Genomic DNA, 20,775 nt, shown 5'->3' with positions numbered 1-20,775 from the left:
TTACAGTCTATCAGTTAAATTCAAAATTTCAAACAGCATGCTTTTGCGAGAAATCACTGAAATCCCTGGTTACGCACCTAGCACCCAGCTGCAACTTCTTCTGAAAGAGCCAAAAGAATATCAGTATCCGTTTAAAAAGACTAGTTCGCTTCAAGCTAAGAAACTGAGGGAGACTGAAAAAGCAAAACCACTTCATACATCCTTACGATGCATGAACAAGAAAGAAGGCAAGAAGAATGCAGTTTATCAGCTTCAAAATCTTGAAGGACATGACACGTTAATACACAGTCCAGAACTGTGCTTATAACTACTACTACTACTACTATGTTTGTCCAAAGAAATGAGCTTTAAAACACAAAGGTTTGATGAAGTTTTTTTTTATGCACCTAATCGCTAATAAATGATATTTTATATACTGAATTCACTTAACCCACCGTTCACCAGGAAATGTCTGCCACAGGARCACAGGAAGAAGAAAAGGGGCAATTTATTCAATGTGCTGATCGCAAGCGTTCGCTCTGCTAAAGAAATCATTGCGAACAGCACGAAACGTGCAGGGACGAAAAATTCCAACGAACGCGTTGCGGTTAAATTAAATCTGAGCTCCGGCAGCTGCTCTTCATCAGCAGGAGTTGTCAGAACCAGTTGAGCTCTTTCGCGAGACACCCGCGATTTAGAAATTTGGTCAGGGCAGGCTGGCGGCGGGCGCCGTTTCACGCCGCTCTTACCGTCTCTCCTTCAGTCTCGCGCTGCCCCGTAGGAAGGGCTGCAGAAGGGAGAGACGCGTGTCCGAGCTTCAGCCGCCTCCTTTCCGCAGGCTGGCGTCTCGCTCGAGCGAAGATGCCGGTCTGCGGCGTGCGGCGGCGGCTCAGGTTCCCTGCCGCTGCCCAGGCTGCAGCGCGAGAGCAGCAGGCACAAGGCTAGGGAAGCCGCTCCCTTAAATCCATAATTCTCTTCCTGAGTAGTGTCAAAAAAAAAAAAAAAATTTTGCCACAGCCTTCTGATTTTTGCTGCTAGGAAAGAAAAGCCAGAGCAGAGATGTTTGCACCAGAAAGGGCCTGAAAACGTTACAGGAACAGAGTCCTAAGAAAAATTCTGACCAAAGAAATCCTATACCCGGCAATGAGCTCATAATGTCAATTATTTAATCKCTCCACTGGGAAGAAAATCAAGGGTTTGTACCATTGATGTGATAAAAAGGACAGCCTCAGAGAAYGACCTCCTAAGCAGCAGCCAGCTAATGTTCATAAGGAATAATTATGGCGCTTGTTTAACCCGCCAAAGCGCTCGCATTGCACTTGTCCGATTTGCACTGAATACAATGCGAAGGCGAGATTTCACGGCAAATCGGTTTCCTGCCACGGCTGTCGAGCAGTAAGACTCAATTGTTTAGGCAACCAAGCACAGACGCAGAATCAAACTGCAAAAAAAAAAAATATTAATTTTAAACAGTCTCCTGCTTGCCAAGTTAAATGATAAAAACCAGAGTGATCAATCATTTCACCCAACATGCGATAACGATGAAAATGTAGTAGTGCTTCATATTCAAATCACTTGAATTGCAGAAACGGAATTTAGTATCTATCTAGTCACAAATACACACAAAAAATATTTATAGCTAGTTTTATACAACCGACCAAAGTATGGAGCATAGCTGCCACATCAGGAACTATCCCAAGCCACTGAAGTGTGTCATGCATTCCAAATATTATAAATTATATTTTCACTTTTTTATTTAGATTGTTTCTATTTTGTAACCAAGTAAAGCCAGTACTCGTAGCACGAAGTCTTTGGGGAGAAGACTTCATTTAAGATCTCTGTTTAGCAATAAAAGTAAAAATGACACATGTAGCGTCATTTTATTTTTTGATTTTTTCCAAYATTCCTGTCTCTCATTTTGTAAGATAATTATTTTTAGTAAATCTTACAAAAAAAAAAAAATCTATCTAGTGCGGTGTTAGGATAGATTGTTTAAATAAAAATTTATTGTTCTGCGTACAGATTATCTGATTGTTTCTCTACCACTTGGACTTGTTGGCACTTAACTGAGGTCACTTCAGCAAAGCAGCTGCCGCTTTGCAGCTGTAGGTAGGCATCTACTTTTATCAGCATGGCGGGGCAGAAACCTCCTGTCTCATTTTAAGTATCCAAGTATTTCTGTAAGGAAATTCAGTCAGTCATTTCTTCTAGTAGGGCCTGGTTCTTACGACGCCTGTTGGAAAGGAAGCTCTTCAAAGTTTTACTCTTGTTCTTCATTCTCATGTACCAGGCCCTTAAGCCAGCGTTGAGGAGACACAGGGACMCACAAGAACGACTCCCGGCTGTGCCGCAGCTAGGCACAGCTACTTCCCACTGCCAAAGCCCTAGGCTGTCAGGTCAAAGATGAAAAAGTTACCATTAATGTTGCGAGGTGTTTCAAAGGAAGCTTCTCCTTTAATTATTCTTGATTTTAATGACTAATTACTSCAGAACAGTGGAAAACCTACTCTTTTAAACCTTCTGCAAATCATTACTCTMCACTGCATTTTAACAAATGCTGTTAAAAAGGCCAGATGATGATTAAGGCACAAGCAAAAAAAACCTAACCAGAAAAGCATCAGAATACATAAGTAGATACAGACAGACCAYTAAATCTCTGTTGCTTCCAAGTTCACGACTGTTTGCTCCATGTCTACAGCTGCCATAATTTGCAGTAATACAATACATTAGTGCTATAGTGATACAGTTCAGAGGCAGATACGCTACAGCGGATAAAAGATTATTTTAAAAAAGTCTCTAGTTTTAAAATTCATGCCTAAAATACACAGTAAATACATTTATTCAGTATCTATAAAAGAAYTTATTTAACTGGTCACAAGTTTGTCCATGGGTAGGAGTTTAACCACATTCCTGGTTTATAAGTTTTGGGGTAAATTTTGCAGTTAACAAATCAGCATCTACCTTATCAGACCCTTTTGAGGTCAGAATCCCAAATTCTTATACAGGCTTAGTGTACCTTCAGAAAAGGTAAATATTGATTTTAGAGTCATCTAGTGACTCAGTTTTTCCCCAGGAATTTTACTCTTTGCATGACAGCAACATGTACCCCCGTTTTACAGATGTCTGGACAGCAACAGCTGGAAGAAATAAACTCAAAACGAATTTGCTGTAGCTTAAACTATATTTCAAATAAAATATAAAATCATATGCAAGTCTTCCACATAAGTTACTATTCATTAATTTTATGGAAATTTAAAATAAAAATATCTTTCAACATAAAAATATGAAAAGTTCATTTATTTCCATAGGCAACCTCATTCACAGTACAAAGTGATATGAATTCCTTGAAACGGTCACTGTAGCTTTTACATATTTTTGAAGTAACTGATCTAAAAGTTGATACAAGAATAAATTTGTTTCTGAAGAGCTGTCCAACAAACCAGAGATACACTAATGCCATGCTATGACGGTTCTGATCATGAATCACAGCTGACACTATAATAACATCATTTTACACGCCTCATGAGAATATTAATGTTTTACGATCTAAACATAAAACTGCCACTAGTACAGAGACTGTACGATTAGACAAATAAACAAGTATTTTGCACAAGGCCTGAGTTCACTATAACACATTAAAGCAGTTTTGATTTACAACTTCATCTCAGAAATCTGTACAGCAGCCAGAACCGTTTCAGAGACCTGAAAGACACCACAACTTCAGGGGCTTTTCCGTTGTGTTGATTTAAGTGGGAGGCCTGGTAGCCAAGGGCATTTGATGCATGAATCCGAGRTTTTAGTGCCTTGTGTAATTCCTTGTACAGCAGTCAAAACCTAATGGAAAGATAYATACAAAGCAGGACCTCACTTGAAAATTAGCTAACTCATCTGAAATTCTCCAGATCGGCTTCCTCACAAGTATTTCACAATAAAAGTTCACAACGAGTATATAAAATGCAGCATATCTCTCATTTTAGCAAAGACCAAAAAAGGGTCACATATACAACACAAGCTGGCTGCCCTCCTCGGACATTTCTGTCATTTGAAATGGCACAAAACAGCGATATCCCACCCCACCCCCAATAAAAACTCCTAATCAATAAAAAAAAAGTCATTCTGAAGTCCAAACAATTCATCTGCAATGAGATCCAGTGTTCTTAAATTTGTTTTTTTAAAAAAACCCTTCCTTTTCTGCTCAAATCACGAAGAAGTGGGCACAGTAACCATACGAATTTAGAGCACATAACAAAAGGATCACACGATTCATTGTCTGTACAAAAGCCCTGCCGAATTCGACTCAAATTTAACTTCACAATTGATGTTTGCTCTCATGGTGCAACGTAACCAAGTATTACCCTGTAATCTAAGTGCACGCTTACCTTCCTAGTTATTGACCCCTATACAACAGAAGTTACAATACAAAAATTAAAATACACATTTTTCTTGCTTTAAAGGCTAGCGGGGTACTCGTGAAACAGATGGAAAAGGTGTTACTAAGACGACAAAACTTAAAAGGAAAGTTTTAAATAAGGCTTGAAATGTTGCACACCTATACATCAAAAATTTCTGCTTTTTATTYGGGGGAACTCAACATTTGGGCAGACTTTTAAGGCCACAGCACTCCTGTAAGGCMTTTCTATTTGATTCACATTACAGCTGAGGGAGAAAGATACAGTATATTCATTAAAACAAACTAGGGAATCCTATCYAATTTCCCAGCAAAAATTTCTCTCCTCCCCCTCAAATTATTGGTGGACTCCTTTACCTTTCCAAAGGCTCCTCTGGTGCTGCCTCCTACATTAGCAGGGACTTTGAAAAGCCTTTGGACTTTTCCATAGGCTCTTCTGTGCCTTACTCACAAGACTTGCATGAAAAGGAATGGAAACATCTGCTTCCTCGCCCGTCCTTGAAACGACACTTGCCATTTCACTCCCTACTTCTCTCCCCTTGAGAGAAGGCCCAGGCGCTTCTAAACTGATYGGCAAGTAGTTGTTTCCAAGACCCTCTCAATTAGCCCTGGCAGAGGAAGTTTTTCAAGCCTCTTTAATACAAGTCTGTCCATTCAGAGGATTAKTTTATTTTCTAAAATCATTAAAAAATGCTTTGGAGACTTTCATACTTTAAAAAAAAAATGAACCAACAATTCTAATATGGAAAAATCTACCAACTTGGTACAAAAGCATTCATTTAGGTTATACACCAGGTTAGCCAAAGGACAACTTTGGCTAGCTTATATTTAAGGTGTGCAGCTATTTCCATCTCTCTTCTTTTCATTTCTTCTTCTTTGCATTTCTTCCCCTAAACATATTTTAGCTAAATCAGTTAAAAATTAAGAACTTACTCCCTCCTCCTTTTTATTTCTCCTTTACAAACTAACATAAAGTCAATCAAGTAGACTGCACTTAGGCCCAAAACCTGCTCTCAGTTCTACAGTGCTAGTGAAGATCTGCTCAATATAATATGGGTGCACATGGCAGTGGGGGACATAAGGTAATGATACAACCTACCAGGTTTCTACATTTTTCTTTTAAATTAGGTTGAAGAAAAAAAAAAGCAGAGATTTAGTGTAATTTATAATATTGTTCTGGGCATTATAATATTTATTTTATATTTAGTTTTTCAGGGAAAGAATTTGCAATTCTGTAGATCAGATATCAACTTCCCACTCRTGTTGTCCATTCTGTGTTGCATTAGGGCTAAATAATCCTCTCTGCTTCAACATTCAGCAAGGAAAAAGATAAAGAACAGTCTAGATGTAACGCTGCTTTCCAGTCCAGTCCAGACCTGGAAGGCCCCTGGCATGCCCCTATTCCATAATATTGTCCCTTCCTCCCRCTCATTCCTCCCACTGGATCTGAAGTACAACTGTTGCTCTCCAACAGTGGTATTTACTCTGGCCACAGTGCGAATCTTCCAGGCCCTTGCAGAGCCTCAGCATGACAATTCGCAAGTGGAGAGATCAACTGGACAAGGTCTCCTAAAGAAAAGCTATTATAGCAGGAGCCAAGAGGCACATGGCCTTGGTGAGTTACCTCTTGTAACTCCTCTTCCCTTTAAGCTAAGCAGAAATAATTAAAGAAGTTAACACATACACAGTTTCCTGACTCCCGAAGCATGAAGCATCTACAAGGAAGATGGATTTGGCTCCCTGATTTTAACTGAAATTATTTTTCAAATTTTATTTTTAAATAACTGGAAAAGATTCCTATCATTTCCATGAGCACTCTTTTCAATTTTCTTTGTTATTATTCTTCTACTCTGCCCATTCTGAAAATTGCTGCAAGCAGCAGAAATCAAAATCATGTTCTGAAATACAAAATACAAAACATTTCATATTAGTTGAGTCAGATAAAGATCTTATTCCAACACATTACCACTGCACAGAAGAGCCCCTCTTAATTTGAACCTACAGGATTTTTTGGTTTTGTTTTTACAAAATACTCTGTATTCTCAAATAGCCCATGCCAAAAGCACATACTCCAAAACCCCATAATTTAAGAGATCTGGAATATAAAATGTGAYAAAAATTTTGTAGTTAACTTTCCCTCCAATAAGTTAAATCCAAATCCAACTCCGAATACGCCTAGTCCAGGGACATCAGGGACTGAAACCCCAGGGGCATTGGACATTAAACCTTCTTTCTCTATGGATATGTTAATATAATGCAGGGTCAAGTCCTAAGAGATGTCATTTTAATATAACCTCATTTTCCAAATAATTTAGAGGAACACAGATTCAAGCAATTCAAAGTTTTGCCTTATGTTACTCTAGAAAAATGTAGTTTTCAAAAACTGACATAAAAAGAAGACTGTGTGTGATTCAGAGTGTAGAGTACCAGTAACTGTAGGTGAACTTAAACAACATTTTAACAGTTCTAGTATTGTATTTAAGTTATGTAGATATTTTAACATAACCTACAACATTTACCATGAATGCTAACAGCACATAAGCATCACAAGGTATTAGGCATTGTTCTCTAAACCACAATTTCACTGGTCCCATGTATTTTAAAATAATATGACTAAGGTCAGAGCTATAAYGCACTAACAATTATTTGAGAAATATGCTTAATGCTATTACTGCTGAGAACTGTGGAAATATAACAAAATACAAGTCACATTTACAGCATAAGGCCCTTTGGTTTCTTAAGCAGCAAATAAAAGAACAATTTCTTCAGTGAAAGGCTTTGAAAAATAAAGTACATAGGCTTTCCATAAAAAAGGTAACTAGTTCTTTCCTTCTCAAAATAGCCAGCTATAATCTTCAAAATAGCATGTAAGAAAGTTCCTGAAATTCCTAGGAAAGAAAAAGTTAAAACCTAATTGTAATATCGGACAGAGCAGAGATTCCATCATGGGCAAGCTGAACATCTACCTTCTGGGAAGTAGAAGAAACTACTGCTTGGTTTTCTGAGAGCTTTATTAAATTTGGAATAATACAATAAAAAGGATTTGAAAAATCTGTGTATTTACCATATTATACAGCTTACAAATACGTATTTGGAAATCACTTCATATTCATCTATCCTTCATCAGGACTTGAGTTAAAACAAAATTAAAAAGTAATAATTTATTCTAATCAAGGCAATTAATGGCAATATGCTTTTTCACACAACCATGTGTAACACTTCTACTAGGCAATCTTTTTCCATCTTCCTAATGGAGCCAAAGACTATGAAGTAATCCAAAATATTTATATGTAACTCAACCAATTGTAACAAGTTGGGGCAGTTAGCATTTGAACTTTATAGAGAACATTTTTTCTAGGAGGTTCCATAATTACTCTTCCTCCCCCCACACACACTGGCAGGAAGCAGTATCAAATTAGCCRAAACACAGAAATACATAATAAATGTGATCAAGTATTTTGAAGTATTTTAAAATCCTGCTTAAGTGGTATGGAGCTTTTGCCATGGGGCTGGCAACTATGGTCTGACATTATAAAACAGGACGTAAACCAGGATGTCCATTGGAGCAATGTTGTTTCTCTGTCCCAAATTTGTACTGCCTTTTAAGATCATTTCTTATGCCTCCTGAATCTTGTGGCAGTCCACTTCCACATTAATCCTGATAGGAATCCTCATAGGAGAAGAAAGTCAAAATATTTTATTTTCTTAGCCCACTGCATAGTTGTAGATTAGAGGTATTTCTATGTAACAGGGCTAACAAAACTATCTGATGAAGCATGAGTTTACTTTTCACATACTGTCATAAGGCATAATGACAGTTTGTGCCAAATTTAGGCTACAAAAATCATCAAGAGTTGAATTTAGCAGACACTGAAAAGACAGATCCATAGGATAGCACTAAATTGTATTCACTAGCATTATTACCCCCAAACATTTTTGTTTAATTTAAGAAATTCCATATAAATGCAGGAGTTGATTAAATACATTTCTGAATAATTCTGAAATATTTAGCTTCTTTGTTGAGTGAATATATACATCCTACCTCCAATGCTCTGAAGTTGGATAAAGAGAAGTGAAATCATTATCACATAAGATGATTTTGTACTTATGCTTTCCACTGTATTACCAGGACAATGTAAGAGCAGTCTTTTTCTAGTGCAAAATTATTTATTTTGCTGAGTGGAAAGTTTCCCCAAGTCATACTTTCTGTAATTAAAAAAGATGTTAATCAGCTTACCCATGATTCAAATTTCACCAACCTTGAAAGAAGAAAATAAGATATTTTACCCAAAAAGATCTTTTAAGTCATTGCTAGCTGAGCTGCTGTTTGTCATCGTGTTTGCTGGTTGTGCAAAGTTCTGAGGAGTAAAGAAAGGATTACCCTGTATACCAAAGCCAGGCTGTCCTATCATGTTCATCTGAGGTCCCAGGACTGTACCACTTGCACTTGGGGACCCTTGTGGGGGTACAAACTGATTAACCCACTGGTTTGACTTCTGTTGAGCCAACTGTTTCATACTGACTTTGGGTTTTTGAGGACCAAAAAGATTGTCTAACGCAGACATGTCTGGGGGTCTGCTTTGTTGTGTCAGCGGAGAGATTGCAGATGTAGCACTCATGGGACTGTAATTTGGCATATTGGCAGTTGGTACAATGTTCATCTTGGTTGTTCCTGTTGTACTTGGACCACCGAAGAAATTCTGAGTGGTGGGACCACTTCCCATACAGAATCCAGTAGTTTGAAAACCCATACCAGTATTTAGCCCATTCGTTATATTTCTCTTTGTGCTGTCAACAGGTGATGAAAATCCCATTCCAACAGCCATAGAAGGGACAGACGAGAAGCTGTTTGAAGATGCAACTTTAGTTTTGTTGATAGATGTCAAAGATGACATATTATCTATCAAGGTATCTGTCAAGTCTTTTGTCTGCAAAATACAATGTAGTTAGACACTTTTTCCTCTACAGACACACTAGCAATAATCTTTATTAATGCTCTTGAAGTTAATATAGAAGTGGCATGGATTTTTCATAAACTGGAATTTATTGCATTGAATTAGGCATTAAATGAAACTGCACATGCAAGCAATTATATTATTTTCGTTCTTCACTACTTAGAAGTTCAATTGTTTTGTAATTTAGTGTCGCTACTAGACACCAAGTACTACTATGTCCATTTGCTTACATGCCTCATCCCAGTTTTCCAAAATGTTTGTATATTTAACTAAAATCTTCAGAGCAAAATCTTTTTTTTYCTGTGTGCTCTTCCCATATCTAGAATAATGGACTTCCAGTAGTGATGTCATCTTTGCAAACTACTACAATTTAAAATGTTTGAAATACAGCTAATGATGCAAATGGAAGGCAGATTACAATTTAGTTAATTTTTCTCAACTCTACCATGTTACTAGGTGAATAACAACAGTAAATTGCAGGGAAAAAAGTACTAATTGTGTACCATACTTCCAAGGAAAAAACATCACAGCTGCAATGGAAACAATGTAGTAGCTTACTATCGCTCACCTGCTTCAATGGAGGTGTTACTGCAGTTGCTTGTGGCTTTAGAGGTTGCTGGCTTTTCAATTTCTGTGCCTGTTCTTGTTCTTTAGCTAACTTTTGCTTTTCTTCAAGTGTAAGTGATGCCTTTAAAAGGGAAAATATTGACAATAAGCTGGACAGTCTAGATATTTATGTTGTTGTTTTTATTTCATAAATAGGACTGTTATTTCAATAATGTGTGGTAAATAATAAGCATTATTTATATAAACATAAAGTAGCTAAGGACAAAGTCTATTATTACATTTATCATACTGTTAAAAAGTACTTCAGGCAAATAAATACAATATTAAATGATAAGTTCTGGGTAGGTATCAAATAAACTGATATTTCATCAGAACAAAATCATTTTAGCTTTGACTTCTTAATGCTGAGCATGAAAAAAAAGAGTATTGTTTGGTTTTTGTTTTTATATGAATACTTTACTAACTGTTACTTGATAAAGAACTACAACTGACTGTGCAGTTGCAAAGGAAATTGTATTTTTATAGCCATGAGAAGGATGTTATAACAGAGTATCACCTATAAAGATAAGCCATTTCATGTCATCATTTTTCTTTGTTCTTTTACTTATCCCCATATTTGTTGTTCATTTTCACTTAACTTCTAATTTTGATAGTAAATCTTAGTTTCCACTACTGCATGAAATTCTATATTTGACCTTCAATTCCTTTTGTAATTTTATAATGAAGTTGCCTGAGGATTTTGATTTTTATAGCTAAATTCACTGCTGAAGTTTCAGTTTAACTCATTATACCCATAACTAAGGAGGAAGAAAATGACTAATAATATATAATTCCAAGACTAATAATATATAATTCCAATTGATGCATACTTCGCACAAAGCTATTTTCAAGGACAGGTTTTCATGGAAATTCCAGGCTGTGCTTTAAACATTTTTCAGTGCATTTTCATATGTGACTACTCAAGAGTTGTGCTAGGCAAAAGCAGTTTTTCCTTTAAAGCCTCAAATATGACAAATATTTACATATACTCTGCTTACACACATCAGTCTTGTATTAGACAGATGCATATAAGAGAACTCCGAAACAAAATAAAATATACCTTTCTCTGTTTTGATGACAACTCTTGTTCTTTACTGTCAGATCCACCAGTTAGAAGGTCAGCTCCAGTATTATTAAATACCTTGTCAATCTGTTTAAATTAAAAGAAACAAAATCATAAGTTATTTGAATGTTGTAATTTAAGACGATACAAATATTGACTAGGTGATTTTTAATTTCAAACTTCTACATGTAACTAATGCAATAAAACACTGTCTTTTACCTGATTACTTGCACTGGTAGATCTTGCCTCTTCAGTCACGCTCATTTGATTAGCTATATCCAAAGATCTATATAGTACAGAGTATATATATTACAAAACGATAACCGTACAGTCACATCCACAACACTAATTCACCAATGCAATTATTCTTCTGCATTTAAACAATATAAAAAAACTATTATCAGAGCAATCCTATATTCATAATAGTTGTAGAAGACTGAAAAATGTTAATATTCTGAAGTGTGAAGTTTTCCCAATGATCATTTCAAATGGTCTTCGTCCTTTAAAAAAGCTAATATAGACTTCAGATAGCAAGTTAATTTGCCTCGAAAATTTCAGCGCTTATCAGCCTCCATAAAATAGGCACAAATATCTTCAAATACCATTGCCTTCCAAAGGTCGGCTGTGTTTATGTTTCTCCACTGTGGTGTGTGTTCTCAGAAACTACACAAAAGCAACTATTCTTAGCATACAGACATAAAACCATTTAGTGCAGCTCAGTATGAACTTTTACATTTCACAAATTCATTAAAGATTACCCAGGATAAACTGTGACTTCTCAATGCAAGTATAGAAGATTGTACTTAATAAAACCATTGATGTCATACTAATACCGTCATTCTAAGACTCACAAATCTTTGCTGACAATCATGCTTATCTGAGAGAATTCCCAGTTACTGAAGTGAGAATTACCAAGATCTTATGTTGTTGTGGATAGAGTTTTCTCACATTTGCTAAAAAGATGAACTGAAATTCACTTCTTCTCACTTGCGTTTTTTCTAGCACACAAGCRTTTACTTACTTCTGTTGTTCTTGCATGACATGAAGTTGTTCAAGTTTTGTTTTATGCTCTGCCTCCAATCTATTAAGCATATCTTTTATAACACAAATAAAAGAATTGAACTGTAAAAGAAAAGTACAGGAAGTTTGGATTTTGCAGTGAGAGAATCAAGACTATATATAGAGATTTAAATCTAATATCACATAAAACTTACAACATACAATGTCAGATAAACTGTACATTTTAAATAATTTATAGTCCAGCTTCACTACCTTGGATGATGTACCCAGCTACAAGCAGAATGTATACTGAAATGGTGAAAACACTTCACAAGCTTTAAAAAAAGAAAAAAAGTGATACAACCTAGGACTCCCCCCCCCAAAATCCAAAGATTGCGATAAATATTACTAAATTTGTTTTCCAGAAAAATTGTATTAGGYATTCTATTTCCTAATTAATTCATAGCAGCATGATTGCACTTCTACACTATCTACAATATTTACAAACAAAACTAAGAGAAGAAAGATTAAGACTGTAATGTAGCTTTTTATTTTGATTGTAATTATGTTWGTTAGTTAACTTGTTCACCATGGTATTTAGAAAGCAGTATACTCTTATGCCAAGAATTCTTTGTCTCAGGTTTGATTTAATTTAATTTATGTCCCAAATATTTTGCAGTGTATTTCAAAGGCAGCACCATTCATTCATTTTAGATGTCTGCTAACCTTATCACGATCACTTTATTTTTCTTATCTCTTCCTATTCTACAATAATATCACCAGACTTAACAGTTCAACTGCCTAGTATCATCCCAATTTTCTGTAGTGTAAAATAAGGAAGTAGAAGGGAATATTAATTTATAAGTTGATTTAATTTCCTCTATTTTAGCCCCACAATTTGATACATTCAGTTACTTCTTCAGGGCTAAGTTACTGCTTTAGGGCTGAGAGATACCAGTCAGACTCACCCTAAAATAYCAGAAATTACTTAGTGATCCTGACCTAACCACTCAAACACCTGTACACCATAACAGAAGTCTTTTAGTTGATACAATTTTTCATTTAAAAAACACATTTCACTTTAAAAGGTTAATCCTTTTTTTGGGCAATTTCCAGTAAAAATGTTAGCTATACAACTTTGAAATTTTAAAAGAGTTTAAAAATTTAAAGACTTAAAAATATAAAAAGTAAGTTAAAAGCTGGGATATACAACTGATATTCAACTTTTTAAATGTGATGGTATTCATTTTGAAATTTTATACTATATCAATTAAATCATCTAAATAAACAACAACCTTTAAGTATGCAAATGCAGTAATATTGGAAACATTCTTCACATCAGACACAGACATATAGAAACCTACAAATTCTTTTGTGATAACAGTTTAAATCAATTCTCAATCGGTTTATCAAGTAAATGCATGCAAAATAGTCATATTCCTACCTGATTGAGATTAAGGTTGTTCTCAATACTAAGAGGAATCAGATGGGGCAATACTTTTCCTGCAAGCTGCTCTTTGGTAATTCCCAACTTCTTATGAGTAAATGTACATTTGTAAATACCTGACATACAACATTAAAATAGCAAAATAAGTAAGTTTAGTAAATAATGTGAACAAACTCCAAGAATGTTGCATATTGGTTCTATGTGCTACCAGGCACAAAAGAAATAGAAAAGTCATAAAAACAAAGTACTCATCCACAACATAAATGTTTTATAACAAGAGGCTTGGCTAACATTCAGAGCAAAAGAAAAGTCCTGGAGGCCCAAAGTTATACTTTGCAACTATGAAGCCCAGTATTATAATTCAATGCTGAATATACTGGCATAACACAGGAAGAAGCTTTCTTCACTTTCCATGTTACTACCAGAATACAGCTGTCAGCTGGCCAGGGAACATTTCAAACACAAGATGGAAGGTACTTTTTTTTTAAAAAAAGAGGATCCAATTTATTCAAAATTGACTTCAGCTTATCACTTCCAAACCAAGGTTCAACAGCTTGCTGCAGCTGAGTAGAATTCATGAGTAATACAACTACGGGAAAAGATATACTGTCTTTCATTCTCAGACATCAGGTACAGATTAAAGCTGCAGGGATTCAGGGAAAGAAGGTAGCTTTAATTTAGTACAGATAGATGCTCTCCTCATGACTGACAGCAACCTAAAAAAGTGCTACTATCACTTATTTGTTATGTTATCACATATTTGTTACAGTGCTCCAATGCGAGTCGCTGCCTCTACAGTACTACTGTTACAAATGCTCTTCTGCCTACTTCTTTGCTGGAGAGAAATGGTCACTGCCTCCCACACTTGATAGGAGCCCAGTCACACCTCTTGGCAGTGACTCTGGTCATCTGGTCTTCTCATGAGCCCATTCAAGTTGATAAAAACATGTATCCCAAGTTGGGCAAGCACCACAGTGGCATTAGGGAAGCACAACTGGGAGTGAGGCCTACCCTTTCAGAAGTAGCAAGCCACCCATTTGTGTTAAGTGGTTTTTGAAATTTCACCTAGAGGATGCTCCATTTCAGTGCAAAGGCAGCCATGTCTTCGTTTAAAAGGCAAAATTCATTTAACAAAAGCTGCAGTGAAGAGCAATAGATTCATAAGAGATAATCACTCATAGCATCTGACATTTTAGAGTGGTAGCTGAAAGCAAAAATAGCATCTTAAAAGCTCCAGCAAAGCTGGACAGATTTTATGCTGCTCTGAGGGAAACCACCTCTCTGGCTGGATAAGCCAATAAAGCCCACAAAAGCGTCACAGCTCAAGAACTGCAAAGAGTACTTGGAACTGTGTTGGGCCCGCAGGACTACAAATATATGCAGTAGTGACAGAAGTACCAGAAATACATTCAGTAACTGAACAGGGACCTATGTAAGAAGAAGAAACAGATCATTTTAACTCGATGATGCAAACACTATCAGTGATTATACAGGAAGTTCTGAGATTACAACATTAAAACACCAAAGAGGAGAAAGWTGAAAATATTAGTTACCTAAAATTCCCATTAGCACTGCAGGTTCTTTGGATGGAATTTGTTGTAGAAAAGGTAGAATATCGTCAAGCACAAACCATTTATCTAAGTACTCCAAAATCTTTCCTAAGCACACTAGTGAGTTTACCCGGACCTATGAAGTATGATAAGAAATAAAGAATGTCTTAACTATTCTTCTGTTTAAGAAAAAAAACACATAAAACTCACATTTATGAGAAAGTGCTTCTGAAACTACACTTCATATTTGAAAATTCAACGTAAGTTAAAAAAAAAAAACTTTTGGCTTTTCTACAGAACAAACGCTGCTAACATACAATGTGCTGGAACATACCATTGTTAAAGTAAAAAATCTTGAAAAGAAATCAGGACATACTGGTGAGTTTTTCTTTAAAAAAGCAACAGCAGAAAAGTCAAATTAATTATATGGCAATTTTACAATTTTCTGAAGACTGAGAAAGAGATAAAAATATTAGGGTACTTACAGCAAGAGAAGAAGTTTGCAAACATGCATTTTTAATTCTTGGAATCAATGAATTTTTCATTGATGGGTAATCTATTAGATTGGCAAATGTAGGAATTATATTTAGGCAAAGCTCCTATAAAAAAAAATCCACATAAGCTTAAAAAGAAACATGCACGCTTACTATAAAACTAACACTAATATTACACGAGTTCAAAATCAATTTTTCTTTCCAAGTATTCCTTTTAAGGAAATACTCATCATATTCACTAAAATGAACATAATATATTAGACTCACTTAGAAATAGCTACAATAATAAAGCCTCATGATATGCAAATGGAATCTTAGAAAATGGGTCAAGCAAATATAAATGAATATTATCAGTAACACTCTGCAGCAGTACAATCATAGACTGCAAGATAAAACAGTACATCAATATTAAATATACTTAAGCAATAGAAAAAAAAATACCCAATTGCAGACAAATCTCAAAAAATAGAGACAGCAATGTTAAACACAAATTGCAAGGAAATATCTGAGTAACCAAATTCCTGCTGCAGAAAAATCTCAAGTAGATATTTAAAAACAAAACCCTTTTTTCATAATATTGGAAAGGCTTTGCAAGGCTGAAAGTGACCTCTGATTATCCAAACCCTTCTTTATCTAACAATTTGTTTGTTTACCTCCCCTACATACTCCTGAATGCTTATGGCTAACTGAAAACTAATTCYAGTGCAAGAATGATCTCCAAAGGGAAACCTTTCTCTTTTCCTTAAAAGAAAGAGATAAGATTAGTTAGTCAGTTTTAAATAAAAGCTGAAATTACGACACCTGAATCTGAATTGAAGGTGCTTCCAAGGCTCTATAAACCATCGGTAGAACGCTGTTCTTTATTTCATCTGCTGGAGTTTTGGTTAGGAGCAAATCCATTTTTTGCAGGAAGATCAATAGGATCTATTAAAAGGACAGGTCAGAAACCCAAAAAAATCCACCAACATAAACTTACAATTTAAAGTTTATTGCATCATATTATTAAAACTTCAGAAGTTTTCTTGTAACTCAGTAAATATGATCACTTACCATGTTGCTTGCCTGAAAGCATGGAAGACAAAAAACACTTTGACACATTAYTGCATTTTAGAAACAGCAAATATAGATCAAACAGAATATGTAAGTTTTAGAATAATCTTTCTAAAATAAGAAATCATAATGGTTTTCAGGAATATAGGGGGAGAGTCTTGTTTCTACTTACAACGCTATCTTCTGATAAAATCCACCCACAGAAAATCTCAATATACACATCATTATTGAAAAAGCTAAATTCTTCAAAAACTATGAATCTGATGCTATTCTCAAAGCATTTGATTAAAAATCCACCTATAAAAGCTAGATTCTTTCTGTATCTGGAACTGAAATTTAGACTCATTGGAAAGAACATTATTAATATAGACACAAAATAGCTTCATTCTATTTCACACAGAAGTAGTATATGACAAAATGAAAAATCCCAAGGAAAATAAAATCACCTGAGGTTAAGTTTACATCAGGTTAAGTGGGATTCATCTGGCTTATGTCTAGTTGTCTGAAAGTTAGCTGCTAGTTTAAATTAAATATCCAGGTTCAGTCTTCAATATGGACAGCTGCATAACCAAAGTTTATCTGAGTTGGTGAGACAACTTCCACAAGTGCCACTGACAGACCACTGTTGCTATCTAGACTCTTTTTATAAAATAGGTTAGAATAGATGGATAAACTATGGTGAAAGGCATCACATTCATAATAAAAAGCCAAGTATTTCACGGGAAGGAAAGATTTCAGTTTTTAAGTATAAAAATATGTAACAAACAGAGCTTATATGTCAAATAAACAGAAGCAGAGTCTAGAAGTACAAAAGTACCAAGACAAAATATAAGTTCTTTCTCTTTCCTTTATAGGGAAGGGAAGGGATTTCTTTCAAGTGGCACTTAATGCAGGATATCTTGTATATTTATTAATTATCTAATTGTAACACACATACTTGCACACACTCAGTAGCAAAATTGTGTCACCTCTTAGGATGCAACAGTACAATAAGATGTTTATCAGCTATTGGTCAGTGAGTACCTTTTTATTTATTTTTTTAAAACAAAAACTAAGCTAACATAAAACTCTGTTGTACTAAAAGTGAAATACATTAATTCTAATATTCTGATATATTACTAATATAGGAATCTGCAAATATAGGTGTTCCCTCCCTATCTCCCTTCTCCCACAGTATACTGAGAGTTCTCTCATGTGATTTGCTGAAACCCAAAAATAAAAACAGTACTTTTTCACTGCAGTGTTTATCTTGCCCTTTAAGTTCTCTGCAGAAAAATAACAGCAGTCTGCAGTAAAACAAGGTGAGCCAGAAGGAATGCATATTGCCTTGTTATCTGATAAGAAATGATGACTAGCTCACTGACAAAGTCCTCAAGAATTGTCACACACAAGGTGTTGACAAAAGGATGAAAACGCTTTTCTCCTTTACAATAAAAATAGTGCCTTACTGCTTTTATGTAAGTAAAAAACAGAAAAAAGGTATTTTACTGACAYCATCGCAGTACATTTGCCAAATAAAATGAAAAACGTTCACAAATTTGCATAGCCCTCAAACAAACACTATTTTATTATCATGAATAAACAAGATACTTTTAAGAGAGTGTCAGAGTGACAACTTTTCCACCTCAAGATCCCAGCGTTAACAATATGGATAAAAAAAAATAAAAGAAAAATCACAGGTTTAGTTAGTGGTACAATATATGCAAATATTGTACTGTACATTCCTGCTCGAATGGGCTAGATGAGTGATAAAATRCTTACGAACATACCTTCTACCACTGACCGAAGACAGATTTGAGTGATAAATTAAATGTTTCCTTTGGCTAATGTATTCCCATCTATAAATACAATTATAGGTCCACAAAAACAACTAAAACAGCAGGGGGAAAGGCTTGGTGAAATAGCTGGAAAAACTTGCTTTGTATGATTTAAGGTCCACTGCTTGGACAACTACAGAACAGGCTGGTTTGACAGTGGACAATGTGAATAAAGTTGAAAAGGGGAACTAGACCAACCAGAAGTTTTTCAGAGAAAAAGCACTAAAGATAAACGTCATCTAAACAACGGTAACATACCTGTATTGGTTCTTGCTGCTTAAAAACAGGACCAAGATCAGGCAGAATAAGCTTGATATATTCTTCTTTGGTGCACTCCTCAGCAATTAGGAGAACATTAGGCAAGACAAAGGGTACCATATCGGGATTCACAAACTCAGAGGTCAAGCAAGGCAAAATTCGCTGAATTATAACACGCTAAGAGACAAAAACACGGATGTATCATATTGCACCGCACTACATTAAGTTATTATCATGTCAGCTCAACAGCTTTCGTGATAATTACTAAAACAAAAGCAAACAATTTTCAATATTGAACTCTTATTTTCATAGTATATTCAAGTCAAGATACACTGTTACTTTGCTTACATTTGTTTATTAGCATTCAAGACATAACTGATCTAGAGCAACCATGAAGGCCAATAAAGGYTATTAACTGCACAAACTGCACAAAAATAGAATTTTAAGTCATATATGAAAATCTCATTGTATACATTTTCTTTCAAAACAACCTAAAAACATTTATCACCACAAAGTTAAGTTCAAACACACAATCTTACTATACCTAACTGTAAACTCCTTGTAAATTCCCCAGATGGGATTAAGCTGACAAAATGCATATATAAATACACTGTAGATGTCTACATCCAAGTTAGGTATCCTTAAATGCTTTTAAAGATGACGAAGAGAAACACATACTTCAAGGGCATAATCAATCTTCTCATAATATATGCTTCCAAAACAGAAAAAACCCAATGCCCTTAAGATGATTAGGTCAGTTTGTCACTGTCTAAAGTTACATGAAAAAAATCCCATCTATGCCCAACACCAAAGCATCAACACCAAAGCTATATTTGCAGCATTTGATCAAGAGTAAAAAAAGCCTACTAAATTAAAAAGGAGAAAATAATAAATATGCAGTTCCACATGCTGCAGTTCAAAATAAAGACATTTAATGTAATGATTCAGAAACTCAGCTACTCTATTTTAAAGTAAATTAATATTATTTTTCCATCACATGTGCATTATGCCTTATATAAATTAGAGAATACCACAAAAGGAAAGGATTTGGACTACATAGTGGTCTAACACTACACAAAAGAAATCTCGAATGACAGACATTTCCCTTTGAGATCTCTGGGCACTGCTGGCAGAATACAGTGCTTTATCCATTGAGGAAAGGAAACTTTACATCATTTTTTGTAACATTAAAGTTCTGCCTGGCTACGAAAACAGTTGAGGCAATCTTTATATATAGACTGGGAGAAAAGGTTGGATAGGATGACTTCATAGATCTGTAAACAAAGGCAGAAAACTTGTAAGTGAAGAAAAGAGATCTTCCATTCAAAGTGGGATGAACTATAAGAGGATATGGCAAACGATGGTTCCTCTCATATACTGATAGCACAAGTTGCCATTTTCTGTTTCCAGAACTACTGATAACTGAAGGGTATTTCCACATAAATTATTTTCATATCTCCTCTTCCTAGTACTCTACTCTGACAATCTCATGGCAGTCTTTTATGGAACCATGTTACATAGAGTCCAACAGTCCTAGATTAAGAATGTTAAAAGATGTTTATGTATTTTTAACTCATTATTTCCGTACAACAGTAGAGACATACCTTAGGTAGTTTTGGCAGAACCTTTGGTAGTCCTTTAAAAAACTGTGATTTCTGAAGGTTATCCCTTTGAAATAAAGAATCAAAATACTGAAGCGTCATTGCTCCCACATCATCGAAGAATGGTATCTAAAAATTAGATTAAAAGCTTGTGATTTGGAGGAAGACAATACTAATGCTGTTTTAAAGACTCCATATGTGYAACCATCTATGTACTCTTTCAATGCACTACAGAAAACCTCTACAATGAAGTGGCTGCAACTAACAGTTATAAATATTTTACACACTGAGTAGTATAACACTCACAGATCAAAGGTTGATTGTGAAGGCAGTTAATTATCGTAGTATTTTAAAGAAGTATACAGTAATACATATTATGTTTATCTATGCTAACTTATTTTGTATGAAATGATGTTTTTGTCCACATAAAGAATTAAAAGCAGAAATCTTGATTAAAAGTTCTCCTAAGAATAATTACACTATTTAATATTACAATAAAGGATCTGATTAAAATCTCTGGAACCTTATAATGAATCATGCATTTACAT

The 20,775-nt window shown here is 35.1% G+C and overlaps 1 protein-coding gene across 2 annotated transcripts in view; it reads right to left on the bottom strand.

Annotated features, from left to right (window-relative positions):
• Positions 1-3,261: 3,261 nt before the first annotated feature.
• Positions 3,262-20,775, bottom strand: part of SCYL2 (SCY1 like pseudokinase 2) — a 34,461-nt gene continuing 16,947 nt past the window's right edge. For both annotated transcript variants that reach the window (XM_085321387.1, XM_085321388.1), the window contains 11 exons: positions 20,231-20,356; positions 18,627-18,803; positions 16,303-16,425; positions 15,493-15,606; positions 15,011-15,143; positions 13,455-13,573; positions 12,033-12,133; positions 11,231-11,297; positions 11,009-11,098; positions 9,911-10,030; positions 3,262-9,315 (listed from right to left, as the gene is read on the bottom strand). In XM_085321387.1, the coding sequence (XP_085177513.1) occupies positions 8,671-9,315; positions 9,911-10,030; positions 11,009-11,098; positions 11,231-11,297; positions 12,033-12,133; positions 13,455-13,573; positions 15,011-15,143; positions 15,493-15,606; positions 16,303-16,425; positions 18,627-18,803; positions 20,231-20,356 (1,815 nt within the window). In that variant the 3' untranslated portion in view covers positions 3,262-8,670. The remainder of the gene's footprint in view (positions 9,316-9,910; positions 10,031-11,008; positions 11,099-11,230; positions 11,298-12,032; positions 12,134-13,454; positions 13,574-15,010; positions 15,144-15,492; positions 15,607-16,302; positions 16,426-18,626; positions 18,804-20,230; positions 20,357-20,775) is intronic.

Source organism: Rhea americana, unplaced genomic scaffold (assembly GCF_003343005.1).
Source record: "Rhea americana isolate MKP2758 unplaced genomic scaffold, rheAme1 scaffold_69, whole genome shotgun sequence".
In the NCBI taxonomy this organism is placed as follows: Eukaryota; Metazoa; Chordata; class Aves; order Rheiformes; family Rheidae; genus Rhea; species Rhea americana.
This window is presented reverse-complemented; position numbering and strand designations above follow the sequence as displayed.